At 39.3% G+C, this 13,044-nt stretch overlaps 1 protein-coding gene across 4 annotated transcripts in view; it reads left to right on the top strand.

The window, feature by feature from the left end:
- CDK5RAP2 (CDK5 regulatory subunit associated protein 2) overlaps positions 1–13,044 on the top strand; it is a 70,303-nt gene that overhangs the window by 30,453 nt on the left and 26,806 nt on the right. For 3 of the 4 annotated variants that reach the window (XM_071574298.1, XM_071574296.1, XM_071574299.1), the window contains 7 exons: positions 436–564; positions 4,573–4,668; positions 5,291–5,338; positions 5,946–6,133; positions 8,375–8,837; positions 11,327–11,591; positions 12,921–13,037. In XM_071574298.1, coding sequence (XP_071430399.1) covers positions 436–564; positions 4,573–4,668; positions 5,291–5,338; positions 5,946–6,133; positions 8,375–8,837; positions 11,327–11,591; positions 12,921–13,037 — 1,306 coding nt within the window. The remainder of the gene's footprint in view (positions 1–435; positions 565–4,572; positions 4,669–5,290; positions 5,339–5,945; positions 6,134–8,374; positions 8,838–11,326; positions 11,592–12,920; positions 13,038–13,044) is intronic. The other variant, XM_071574297.1, reaches the window with a different exon arrangement.

The following is a 13,044-nucleotide window of genomic DNA, read 5'->3' as shown; positions in this document are numbered from 1 at the left end:
CAGGAGTTTTGAACATGACTGTCCCTTCAGATTTTGTGTTTGTGAAGCTGCTCAGGATGAGAGTGGCTTATAAATGAGGTTGGAGACAGAAGAGCAGGTTGTTTCTGGATGCTGCTATTTCTCTGCAATGCTGTTTTTTCTTGCATTAGATGTTTCTTCTCAAATCTGTTGCTGTGAGGTGCCCTCAGGTTTATTCTTGCCAATGAGCTGTGCATTTAATACCTGAGCTTAATAACTGATAGAAAACTACAGTCTTACAAGTTCCTTGAGCACTGTCTCATGTTTCCATACAGAGGGAGTTTGCCTCATGAGCAGATACACAAACTCAGCCTTTCCAGCTCTGCAGTTTGGATTTAGCTGGACATTTATACATCATTTGTTTTCATACTAGTTTGGATATTACCAGTTCTGGTTGTTCTCCCTTTGATTACTCAGGTATCTGATCTGCTCCTGATGGTAAAGGAACTACAGTCAATTAATCAAGAACTTAAAGAAAAACAGTCTGGATGTTGTACAACAGATTCTCAAGGGAAGGAAGCACTGAAAATATTAAACCACAGAGAGGTAGGTTTTTTATTTTGAAGTGCTGAGTCTGACTCTCCCTCTAATGTACCTTTTGGAGTCATTTACATCAGTGCAGAAGGAGTGTAAAGCCCTTGGGGCTGAGGTTGGTAATTCCTTATAATAACTTTTTAAATTAATGATGTAAACAACTTTAACATGTTAGCACAACAGAGAATCAGCTCAATGCAAGTATTCAGTGATGTGTCAAGTTGATTTTAAGGAAGCAACATACTCATTTAAATATTAATTTGGTCTGTGATCTATTCATTTTGTCAATCGAAAGGGAAGGAAATAGTTAATTTTACAGAAAAAGCAGTATCTTCTATAACATTTTTGGTATCACTGAAAGGTTATTTGCTCTTGCAGAATCATTCTCATGCTCTGCATCTTCAAAACAAGAGAGTTCAATGTAGCCAAAAAACAGAGAATAGCACTACAGGCCACCTAAATGTGTGGCTGTTTCTTCATCTACAATAGAGAGGCACAAGAAGAAGGGGCCAGCACTGTGGGAGTTTGGTGAGAGGTGCAAGGAAATAATCTTTGCTGGTGTTTCCTTCTTTTTCCTGAGTCTGACACTGTTTTTAGCTGTGGGAAAGAGCAAATTCCACTGAGAAGCATTTTGGGTGCTGGGTCCCCACGTGTTACTGTGTGTGAGTGGTGAAGGATGTTCAGGAGGCTCTGGGAGATTCTGGTGACCCCTCCAGCTTGTTGGAAATCACTTCAGGAAATGTGGCTGGTGGTGCTTCTCTTTATATTCCTTTGTGGTTTTTGCTTTCAGTTCCATTGTTGTTTGCAGAACATATTGGATAGGAAGGGAAGAATGTGAAAGGAATAATGATGGTGCTGGTATTTTGTGTCTTGAATTCCTGAATTAAAAGAACAAGATTAGGAATAGTTTGAATTACTTACATGTGGGGACTGGCTGACTCAAGAACTGGGACTGTGATATTGATGATTTTTCTGCAGGAGTCAGGAAAGAGGCTCCTATCTCTTCCTGGATGTGCTGTGGATGCACTGAAACAATCCTCAAAAGTCACCAAATATTCTTGCTTTTTCAATTTTAAGACTTACTCATTACAATATTAATATATATAATACATATATATTAATATGTTTTAAATGAGAAATAGACTTTTAGGGGTGCCATGGTTTTATTGAAATAGTGAATTTATGTGTCGCTGGGGTTTGGATGCAGAGCCTTTCTGAGAGCCTGCACGTCCCATAATTAATATTTTTAGCAATTTGCCTCCTCATCCTGCAGAGGGTGCTGCATCCCCATGGATGCTGCAGTTTATTCCAAAGGAATTCCTGGCCTGCGCTGGAATTATCATGACAGGACACTGTGCTCTCCTGCTTGTCTCGACATGACAAGTACACACAGGGCTGCTCTCTGAAAGCTGCCTACATGGAATTACATGTGGAATGACAAAGAGTGAAGCTTGTAAATCTATAAATAAACCTCAAAATTCTGGGAAAGGAAATAGGAAAATTAAATATGGGTTTTAACCTGTGCCAGAATGATAGTAGTGCTATGGAGCTCACAAGTGAAGGGTTCTCTAGTTAAAGGTTTTTAGAGGAAAAGTTTTTATCATTTATCTTTTATGCCATTAATCATTTTATCAGGCTTGGCAGTAAATGACAACCTGGATTTCGGGTTATGAATTGTGACAACACTGTCTTGTATATTAATAACCACTTTCAAAAAACCCCTATGTTCTGCTTTTTGTGTGGGTTTTGAACTAGAATTTGCTGGCAGGTAGTGCTGGGATGACATTACCATGTGTTAGAAGAGGAATTTGGACAGACACAGGAAGATGAATCTTCCTCAGGTTCCCGTTTTGCTTTTCTTTCCCAAAGCCGGAGCACAAATCAGATGAATCTGCATGTCAGTGCCTCTGCAGGGTCTGACAGCCCCTAGTCCTGTTTCTTGGCTTCATGTTCATGCTGGGAGGGAGAAGGAGGAGAGGAAAAGGTTGTTTTTGTGCTGTCCTCTGAACATCTGCTTTCTTGGAGAGAAGCAGCCTCAGTGATTTCAGCCTCCAGGGCTCGGGGGATCTTTGCAAACCAAGCATATCAGTGGTTCATTTAGGAAAAACATTCTCAAGGTTTTCAGTCTCCAAGGAAATAGTTTAAAACAGGCAGCTTATTCTTGGTAGGCTTATTTTTCTGGCCTTAAGACACTTATTTTCTTTTAATATTTTGTTGCACATTAGGTTATATTCCTTGGAGCACAGAAAGTTTCTCTGCAGCCTCTCACAGAGAGAGGACCAGGCTCAGCCTGCAGTGACTCACTGTGATAGTGTATTTATAACCTGTTGGTCTTATGTAGTATTTTCATTCTAAGAATCCTCACCTGTAAAACCAAATACTGGCCTTGGAAAAGCAGGTGCTAAAAAATGTTGAGTTACAGAAGGTAGTTGCATTGGATGGATAAGTTACTTATGCAAGTAAGTGGGTTTTTTAATACACAAATGCAGGGTTAGTCCTTAACCTACACATGGAACATTAAATCTAAACAGTTTGGGGGTTTTTATAATAACTAACATTACTGGACTTTTGGCATCCCATGATGACAAGAAGATTTTTTTTTTATGATGCTTTGCTATATACCACAATCTCATCTGTGTCCTCCTCCAGTTTTCAGATTGTCTTTCTCTGTGTTGTCCTAGAAAATACCAAAATAATCCAAACATGACTTGGAAGTTAGTTTTTCATATTGAATTCTAATTGTAAAAGGCAAATATATTAATACACTGCACCATCCGGTTTCTGCCTTTTAAAATTCATACTTAAAGCCATTAGGGTTGCTTAGACTGCAAGGGGTTGGGAGCTAAAAAGGTTTTTCTCATTAATTTCATATATATATATATATATATATGCATACATTCAATGCCTGCTCAATTAAAAAATCAAACCCCACACATGCATTCAATTCCCAATGTTCTTAGGAAGCAAAAATACCTCTGCTCACAGAATCCTTTTTGTCTGCAATGGGAGTGACTTGTGAGCCAGGACTTTGCAGAGTGTGGTCCTGGGCAAGCAGATTTCTCTCTCTCTGAGTTTCAGCTCTGTGCTCTGGATCCATCCCAGCTATAAATGCCACATCCACGACCCCTGGACTCTGGTTTCTTTCCCTCCAGTCTGTTCAGCCTGGAGAAGAGAAGGCTCCAGGGAGACCTGAGAGCCCCTTCCAGTGCCTGAAGGGGCTCCAGGAGAGCTGCAGAGGGACTTGAGACAAGGGATGGAGGGACAGGACAAGGGGGAATGGCCTCAGACCGGCAGAGGGTGGGGTTAGGTGGGATATTGGGATGGAATTCTTGGCTGTGATGGTGGGCAGGCCCTGCTCGTGCTGTCAGTAATGATGTCAGGAACTTGGGTTCTGCTCCCAAAAAGGCTGAGTCCTCCTCTTTGCTCAGGCAATGTTAGTGATGAGACAGACATGGGTTGAGTTCTGTGGAAAACAAGGAGTAAAAGATGATTTGGCACCGTTTGCTACAAATGGGCAAATTCGAGCAGGACGCAGCAGATTGTGACCTTCAGTGGTACAGTAAATCTTCTCAGTGTCCAGCCAGCCACATGTGCCTTAGTTTTAAAAGCATCTCTTTCTTGGATGCTGGAGGAGAGCCTTAATTGTGTAGCAAATGAATATAAATTCTGGAAATTGAAAAATAAAATGGGCACAATGAGAACATGACTGAGGATAAAGAGCTCCTTTGCCACAGGGGGTTGACTGGTTTTTATATGTTTTATAAATTCTGAGGAGAAAGGGTTAAATAAAAATAAAGGAATGTATAAGATAAAGTTTCACTGTATTTGAGAGAAATCATTCCTGAGGTTTATATTAATTTTCTTTGATCTTGTTGAAGAAATCTAATTCAGTGTTTGTTACTTTGTATTACAGGCTTTTTTTATTTTTCTTTTAAGACATGTCACTGACTTATTTATGCATGTTTCATATCACAGTATTTTTTTGTGCTACATTTTCACATCATTCCATACTTTGTGTAGTGTCTTGAAACAACAGAGGAGCCTCTGATGCAGACTGAAGATGGTGACAATGACAGGAAGATGCAGAACAGTCAGTTTTGTGAGAGGGTCAGTCAGGTAGGACTTTGCTCAGGGTACATTGTGTTACAGTGCTCTCTGCATGCCTTTAAAACCTCTTGTTTTCTTAGAACACAATATCTTTTGTAACCAAAACATATTTTTCTTCGTATCTGATTTGACTTCCAACTGATTGTTACCCTAAAGAATTTGTGGAATCTTTTTCCCTGTATTTTTCTGCTGGCTTTGCAGTCAAAAGAGATTTCATTCAGTAATCTTGAATGGGGATGACAGAGAATGCCTTGAAGTTGTGTTTCTTTAGATACAACACTGATCTTCTGCCTCCATTGCACTCAGGCCTAAGGTACAAATCGTGTGAGATTCACTTGCTGCTGTGGTTGAGGAAAAAATGCTGCAGATCTTTCTTCAGGTTTCAAACACTTGATATTTTGGTAACTTGTAGACGACATTTTCATACACACAGAAATGTTCTGTCTCATATTCTAAGCAATGTAATATAAAGCATCATGGAATCATAAAATCAGCTCACAAGGGATCTTAGAGTTGAACCTTTCTGGTTTAAAAATTGTAACATGCTAAAATATGAAACAAAATGGGACATTTTGTGTATTAATGGTGAGGAATAATGATGGAATTTGTAATTTCTCTGTTTGTTTTCCAGGTATGCCTTCAAGTATCTTTGGATTTTCCTTGTGAGGTGGATAAACAGGTAAGTGATGTATTGTTAAGATTCTCTCAGGTCTTTAACATCATCATCTCTTGCTGCTGATGGAAATTGTATCCCAGTCTGAATTCTCATGTGATTGATACTGACTTTGATTGTTTTAATGGGGGCTAAATGACTGCAGAGATCCCAGGCAGAAATTTTTTAGGACACATCTGGAGTGTTTTATACAAGAAGCTGGCAGCTTGTAAATACTTCAAGTTGCATCCTGTCCCAGCCATCAGCTGTGTCTGGAGATCCCAGGACAGAATTTGTGCTGTAAATACAGATGATTCCAAGTTGAACTAATAAAATGTTAGCTGCAGTTTGCAGGCAACATTCCAGAAGTTTCGTACCTCTTCACAGACAAAGACCTTCAGGGAAATCTTCTTACTCCTTCCTAAACAACTGATTGCTATGAATTAATCATATGAAATAGATGTTAATTAGTTTTCCTATTAATAAATAGTCAGCGAAATGTCTGTGGGTGCTTCTTAATGCAGATAAAGAGCATCAGGAATTACAAAACCCGATTACAAAAAGATTACAGCCCTGAATTTAATAGAACATTACATACCTGTGTAATAAGACAATGTTTGCAATTTTTTAACAGATAACTCCATCAGGCTATTCAGAGAGTTTCTGCAAAGACAGACATTATAGGAGTCCAATTAAGCCTCAATTTGAGCATGATACAACTGACAAACACTTGGGCAGAATAGGAATGAGTGAACATGAAACAGAGGAGAACTTGCTCACATCTCTTTTAAGAGAAAATGGAACATCTGTGCTGGAATCTACGTAAGTATGAGGGATATGCACTGCTTCTGACAGTATTTCTATTTGAGAAGAGAATAAAGTAATTTTGCTAAAGTGAATTTAGATAATGGCACTGTCTAATTTACCTGAGAGATTGGCAAGGCACCTTCAGAGCCATTTTAGTCTATCATGCAATTAAGTAATTAGGAAACATACTATCAGTAGAAATCCTTAAGAAAAACCCATTGCAAGAAAGAAACTCTCCAAAGTTACTGATACATGGAGTTTTACTGCAGGGACTGAGTGTTTCCAGGATGGGGTCCAGCAGAGTTAAAGGGCTCAGGTGGTATTTTTCTTTAAAAACCCCAAATACCTGAGAGCACAGGCCAGTGAAAGATGATGTGGAGGGGGCAACACTTTACTGTTCTAAAAATCCTGTGGGTCGGGATCTGAGGATGGAGGAATTGGAATTACAGTGATTTTTACAGGGATAATTTTGCATGGATGTTACTGTACACTTGGTGCCCTTTGCCATTTCACCTGAACTGCCTGGACAGAGGTTTGTTCTCTGTCTGTGGCTCAGGGAATTGGGGCCCATGTCCTGCAGTTCACTAACAGGTTTCTCCAATGCAACCACTTACAGGACTGTCCCGACATGAACCATTTTGTAAGTACTTGGATCACTTTCAATGCCAGAGAAATTACTTGTGTATCAAAATCTGTGTAAGTCCTGGTGCAACCAGTGTTTTTCAAGTGTGTGTGTGTGTTACACTCTGATTTGATGCATTCCCAGCTGAAATGCTCATTTCCATTGGAACTGGCCAATACAAGAAATGGCTGAATAGAAAAACCACGTGCCCTGACTAATTTCCTCCAATTTCATGCTTAACACCAGTTAATCTCCTGGTTGAGAACTGAATTAGAGCCTTGGTGGGAATCATTCTCATTTTCCTTTCTCAGTTCTCTCCACTGCAATGACTGTGTACAGTATTTTGTAACTTTTCCAGTGCCTTTCAGTGCTGTTCCTACACTGTCCACAGTGGTTTCTGGAGGGTGAAGGGAATGACCTTCCCTATAAACTGTGCTAAGCAATGCTGGGAGCACAATATCCCATGGAGCTACACAAGTCAACTCCTGGTTTCTGTGTTCACCATCCTGCACTTGGCTTTGCTCCAGCAATTCTATATTTTTACATTACTATTTAAAACTCTCCCAACAGGCATAAATAGTCTTACTTGTCACAGCATTAGTTAGTGGTGAATAATGAGAAGGTACTAGTCCTTTACAAGATGAACAAATAACATTGTTTATTTGTTAACTTTATTTAAAAGTCTGCTGAGTGATTCCAGCACCATCATGTTTACCACTCCAGTGTGTAGTTTTTTTTTTTATGTTCCAGGATAAATGACCAGATTGACGGGTGATGAGCCTGTACTTTGCATAACTGAATTCTCACTAATGACATTAGATGCCAGAGAAAGCCATAAAAAGCCTAGTTAGCTTCTACCATTTCAAATGCTAAACTATACAAATGCAGTTGTTTAAAATGCTGGTTTATATGTTTCATGGCACAAACAGGTCTCTATTGGACACACAAAATTATCTGTAGAATTTGAGAGCTTACTTATGCTCTTAATGCCTCTGATTTGGCTTTAATTTCTCTCAAACATTGCTTTCCAAACTGTTGTCCATGAACCACTAGTTATCTGTGGGGCAGTTTGGTGGTCTGTAGTGAGCTGGTTTTGCAGGTTTTTAGCTGCTTTCTCAGTTTCCATCTTCCCTGGTACATTAGAAATACATGAAGGGATAGATTTTCAGAAAAACTCACCATCAGGGCCAGGCATTGGACTTGGATGATCCTTGTGGGCGCTTCCAGTTCAGGATATTCTATGAATCCATGATCTGGAGTCTCCTGGTTTTGTATCAATTAATTTTTGAGGTAGAGAGTGAACTTTTTTGAAAATTCATTTGTATTTCTTATATTTCTGTGTTATGTAAGCAATTAATTGGATTACCAGAGGTTAAGTGGCTATTCATGAATGGGACAGTAGAGCATATATGGCCATAAATAAGGGAAAAGCACTGATGAGGTAATTTATGATATAATTCGAGCTGTGAGAAGGTTTCAAAAACTCTGTTAGTAATTCATTAATGAGCAAAGTGGAATCTCCTGGGAGTTTCAAATGTGTCACGACACAGCAGAAGAGTTTCTTAGAAGGTATTTTTGTTTGCTTAAATAAAAATCTAAATTCATGGCTTTTCTTTCCTCTTTCCTGAGTGCAGCAGACAAGAACAAATGAAAATTGTAAATGAACTGTTAGATCATCTGAACACGACGGAGGAAGAATGTTCAAGTCGAGATATAGAGAAAAAGGATGAAAAAGATCTTAAGCAAATGATTATTCAACTAAGAGCTGAACTCAAACATTTCAAGCAGGTCACTAAATTCTTAAAGCAGCAAGTAGAACTGAAATCAACTTTTGATGGGAAAGAGCAGCTTTACCCAGATGCAGTGCCACAGATTAATAAGGCTATTCAGTTGTTGAAAGTGGAATTGAAAGATGCAGCTACACAAACAATGACTTTAGAGAGTAATGTCATGAGATTCAAACATGAAGGCAAAAAAGGAGCCTCAGAAGAAAAGTCAAAACATTCAAGATTAAATGCAGAAAGAGAACATCAGCAAGAAAATGTGTATAAGAAGGGTGAACAGCATGAAAGACTTTTTTTTACAAGAACAAATGAAGTAAGTTTATTCTCTTTCTGGTACTTAGGGAATAGATGTATAAAAGGGAAAAATATGTTTCATTTCTAATACTAAATCTTGCTTTTGTGTAATTTTTAATATTAGGAAAAGAGATGTAAGCCAAGTATAGTTTAGATAATTGTTCTTAATGTTCGGAGCTTTTCATCACATACTTCAGTGTGCTTTAGAACATTAATTAATTGAATTTCAATCCTCACCGGGACCAGATACTGGTAAATATTACAGCGTTTGGAAAAAGAGTTTGTAGCATCATGGCCTGACTCTGCACTGCCTTGTGTTCTGCAGAGATGTTCCCAGCCTGCAGACCCCGAGCACTGGGAACTGATAAAGTCCAAATGGCAAATGTGTTCTAGACAATCCCAGACTCGCACCATGGCTGAGAACAGGCTGGTGAGGAGTCAGTGCTGGACTTCCACAAACTCCAATCTTCATTTTAGGCTTCTATTAACATCTTATTGTGTCTTGCTTTTAGAGAAGTGTGGCCAGTAGTGCAGTGTGAAACTGGGGGCGGGTTGTCATGTTGGTTTGGATCCTGAGAGCACAGAATCTGTTCTGTCAGCACAGACAGGAGGAGCTTTCAAGCCTTCTGTCTGCAGGCAGTCTGTGATCCCAAACAAAGAGGTGGGAAAACAGTGTCTGCTAAAGAGTTCCCGTGTATTGTTTCAGTAGCAGTGATAGAAGTGAAGTTGAAAACTCTTTGAAGATTTTGGCTCCTGCAGAGCAGACAAAGGAGAGCTTTGCTTTTGATTTTGTGCTTTGCTAAATAGGGAATGTTGTGGCACCTCCTGCAAAGAGTGGCTTCCATGACTTTAGTGATCAAGAGAATTATGTGAGGCAGCAATTAAGAACTGTTCATTTTTATTCTGGCTTGTTCCTTTTGGATTCATTTTTCTGAATGGCTGCCCCATCCCTGGAAGTGTCCAAGGCCAGGCTGAACAGGGCTTGGAGCAACCTGGGAGACTGGAAGGTGTCCCTGCCCATGGCAGGGGGTGGAGTGAGATGATCTTTAAGGTCCTTTCCAACCCAAACCATTCTATGATTGTTTCTCTTTTTTCTCAAGTTCCTGTTTTCCCTCAGTTTTAGTATATTCCTTTGATTCCTCTCTAATTTAATCAGTTGCAACCTCACTACAATCCCTGAACCAGTTCCTTTAAAAGCTTTCTTGTTTGGACTAATGCAGTGTATCTTTAGCTCTGGAATGGCTTTTATAAATAATGTGGTGTAGCCAGCCTTGGATAATCTGGGTGACATGTGTGTCTGTGCCATGTTATTAAGGCAGTTTAGTTAGCAGGAAGTTCTGAATTTATATTTCAGCCTATGAATGATGTTGCATTCATGTATGTACAAAAGGAATTGAGTATGGCATTAGGAAAATGGAACTTGCTTTTTATTATTTGAAATTGTGTAAAGACCATAATTGCTAAGAAGTGAATGTGAAAAGGTATTTCAGAGTACATTGGGTAGTGAAAGAAATTAGTGGACTCAGGACACTGGTAGAGCAAATGCACAGCAAAAAAATAACCCTAAATCTATCTGAACATGCCATTATTAATTTTTATTATTATTACCCACAATTCCATAATTTTCATCAACACATAGCATGCTTTTATCCTTTTGGAGATAGCACTATTTTCTGCTGTGTGGCTTAAACAAGGACCTGTTTATGCAGTGTCTCTGAAAAGTGGGAGGCTAAAATGTAGTGATTTCAGAAATTTAACTTGCCCCAACTCCAGTGGGGGAATGTCTGCTGCAGGAGGAACTGGGGATCCTGCAGGAGCAATTTATAGGGTGTGTGGGTGAAGAAGCTGAGTTTGTTCATAAAGAATTTCTCTGTGGCAGGATAAATGTCCTCTGTGGCTGATGCACAGCTGTATTGATTTTCTCAGAGTTATGAAAATAGGGCATCTCAGGTGGAATGAAAAGGAAGAAAGGAAAATAAGCTCAGGAATTTTTTAAAAATGTGGAGGATCCTCAACTTAAAAGGGTCTAAGGAAAATGGGTTTTAAGGTTAACTTAGATGTTTTAAATTGCTGTGCTGGCAAACATTTATGATATAAATGACAGTGGGAAGGAGCAGTTAGAGAGGTCAGTTTGGGTGAAAAGCTATTTTCCTAGGGCACACAAAAATTCAGAACTAACTAACAGACCTGCTGGTTAAAAGCCTTTGCTGGCCACTGCTGGATTTGCTGTCTTGGTTCCTCAGCTGGAAACCAGTCTCTGGGAGGCTGTGTATGCATGAGCAGCTGGTACTTACAGAAAATTGTACCACTAGAATGGGTTTTTTGCCTCTCTGAATGTTTGTTTTTCATGTAGCCAAGGCTATTGCAGACTTAGTTTCAAAACTAATGTGTCAGCTGACTGATCTTCCCGGAAAGTTTTTATTTTCCCCAGAATGTTTGTTTATAGTTCCTGTACTTGACTGTTACAAGTGAGCTCCAACTGCCCATTTTATTCCATGCCTTTTTCAGGCTGACTCTTCTTCCCTACCCAAGAGGTCCCGTTTGCCTGTGCCCTTAAAACCCTCCAGACCCTTAGGAAATGTGCCTTTGAACTCCTGGCTGCAGAAATCAGAGCCAGAACCACAACGTCAAACCAGCGCACTTTGTGGAGGTCTGAAAAGTTGTGAAGCACAAACCAAACCATTTCAGGCACAAACTAATGGAGACTTACTGGAGGAGTCTGGAGCTGAGAACCTTGGAGAAGAGCCTGTCCAGGGAAGAACATCAGGGAGAGGTAAAAAATGAACAGACATGGTGATTGTGCTGCTTGGAATAGTGGCCTAAACCCAGATCAGCTTCATATGTCTACACTGCTGCTTAACCTTGTGGGGTTTTTGAGTAAGCAAATATGTACAGGTCTTTAAAAACACCTTTTTGTTCCTCTTTGCCACTAAAATGTAAACCAGCTTTTTCTGGAATGGGAAGTGCTGTGTACACATGGCATAAAGCCTGTAATAAATGAGAGATGCCCACATGTGCACACATATATGTCAATGTTTAGGTAAATGAAAAACTTCCTTTATAGAATGCCAAGTTTAATGAAAACTGTCTAATGGAGACAAGAGAGTATAAAAATACTGTATTTGTTTAGGCTGCATAATTAAGTTTTTCCTACATTCCACTGATCAGTCAAGTCACCCCATTGTGGTGGGTTAATCTAAAGTCAGTTGTTGACAAAGTGTCAGGATCAGCAAAGTATGACAAATTGTAAGGCAGAGAGCAGTGGGTATTAGAGACAGAGTTGGAGTGGTAAAACAATAAAAATGCACTTAGCAGTTAGATTAAAAACTGAGCAGAGATGTGAAGGATAGGGGAGGGAGTGTCAATGTAAGAAATAAGATTCAGCCAAGTGGTGAGTGAGCCACTGTCAAACACAGAGTTTGCAGAGGCTTTGTTGTTAATAATGTTATTGTGATAAGGACAGATATGGTACAATTTATTGCAAATACTTAAGGTGATGGGATTGGAACAATTAATTCTGGTAGGTGCAAAATCCATGGAGTATTCTGAGAAGGGCAGTACTTGTGAATTGAATCCTGAGATGAATCAGAAGCTGCACTCCTGTGATTTCCTTTCCACACTGATTTCTTTCCCTTGGGTAACAGTTGTCCTGGTAATTCCAAGACTTGCTGCAATGGGAGATTGTAGATTAGTTTATGATCAATGTTCATGCTGGAAAAACTTTGAAGCCTTTTCTTTAAACTTAATATAAACCATTTAAAAATGCACTAAATTTGGTGAACTGTTACATTACAAAGGGGATGTGCAAATGTTTATCTTCATTTGTTAGTAGAACCATTTACAATTCATTCTTAGTAGTTATAATTAGTTCAAATATTTTAAAAGCACTGTTTCCTATGACCAACAAAGATTTTCCTGTTCCAAATTGTCAGAGAACCAGGTTGGGATTTGTGAGGTGGGTTTTTTTTTGCTTTTTGTTTTTTTTTTTGTGGTGTGGTTTGGTTGTTTAGTTTCTGGTTTGGGGCTTTTTTTAACTATCTCCACTTAATTTTTTTTCAGTCACTTACTGACTTCTGTTTTACCTTCCCCCACTGTTCCCCAGTTGATTCACTGCTCAAACTGGAGAATAGTGAGATCCAGGTGGAATTGCAAGGTGTTGATCCAGGTGCAGGGGACAAGAATGGATATGTGGTGGACAAAAATCAGCAAAACTGTCAAGGTAGAGA

The sequence above is a fragment of the Pithys albifrons genome, chromosome 20, assembly GCF_047495875.1.
Source record: "Pithys albifrons albifrons isolate INPA30051 chromosome 20, PitAlb_v1, whole genome shotgun sequence".
Taxonomy (NCBI): domain Eukaryota; kingdom Metazoa; phylum Chordata; class Aves; order Passeriformes; family Thamnophilidae; genus Pithys; species Pithys albifrons.
This window is presented reverse-complemented; position numbering and strand designations above follow the sequence as displayed.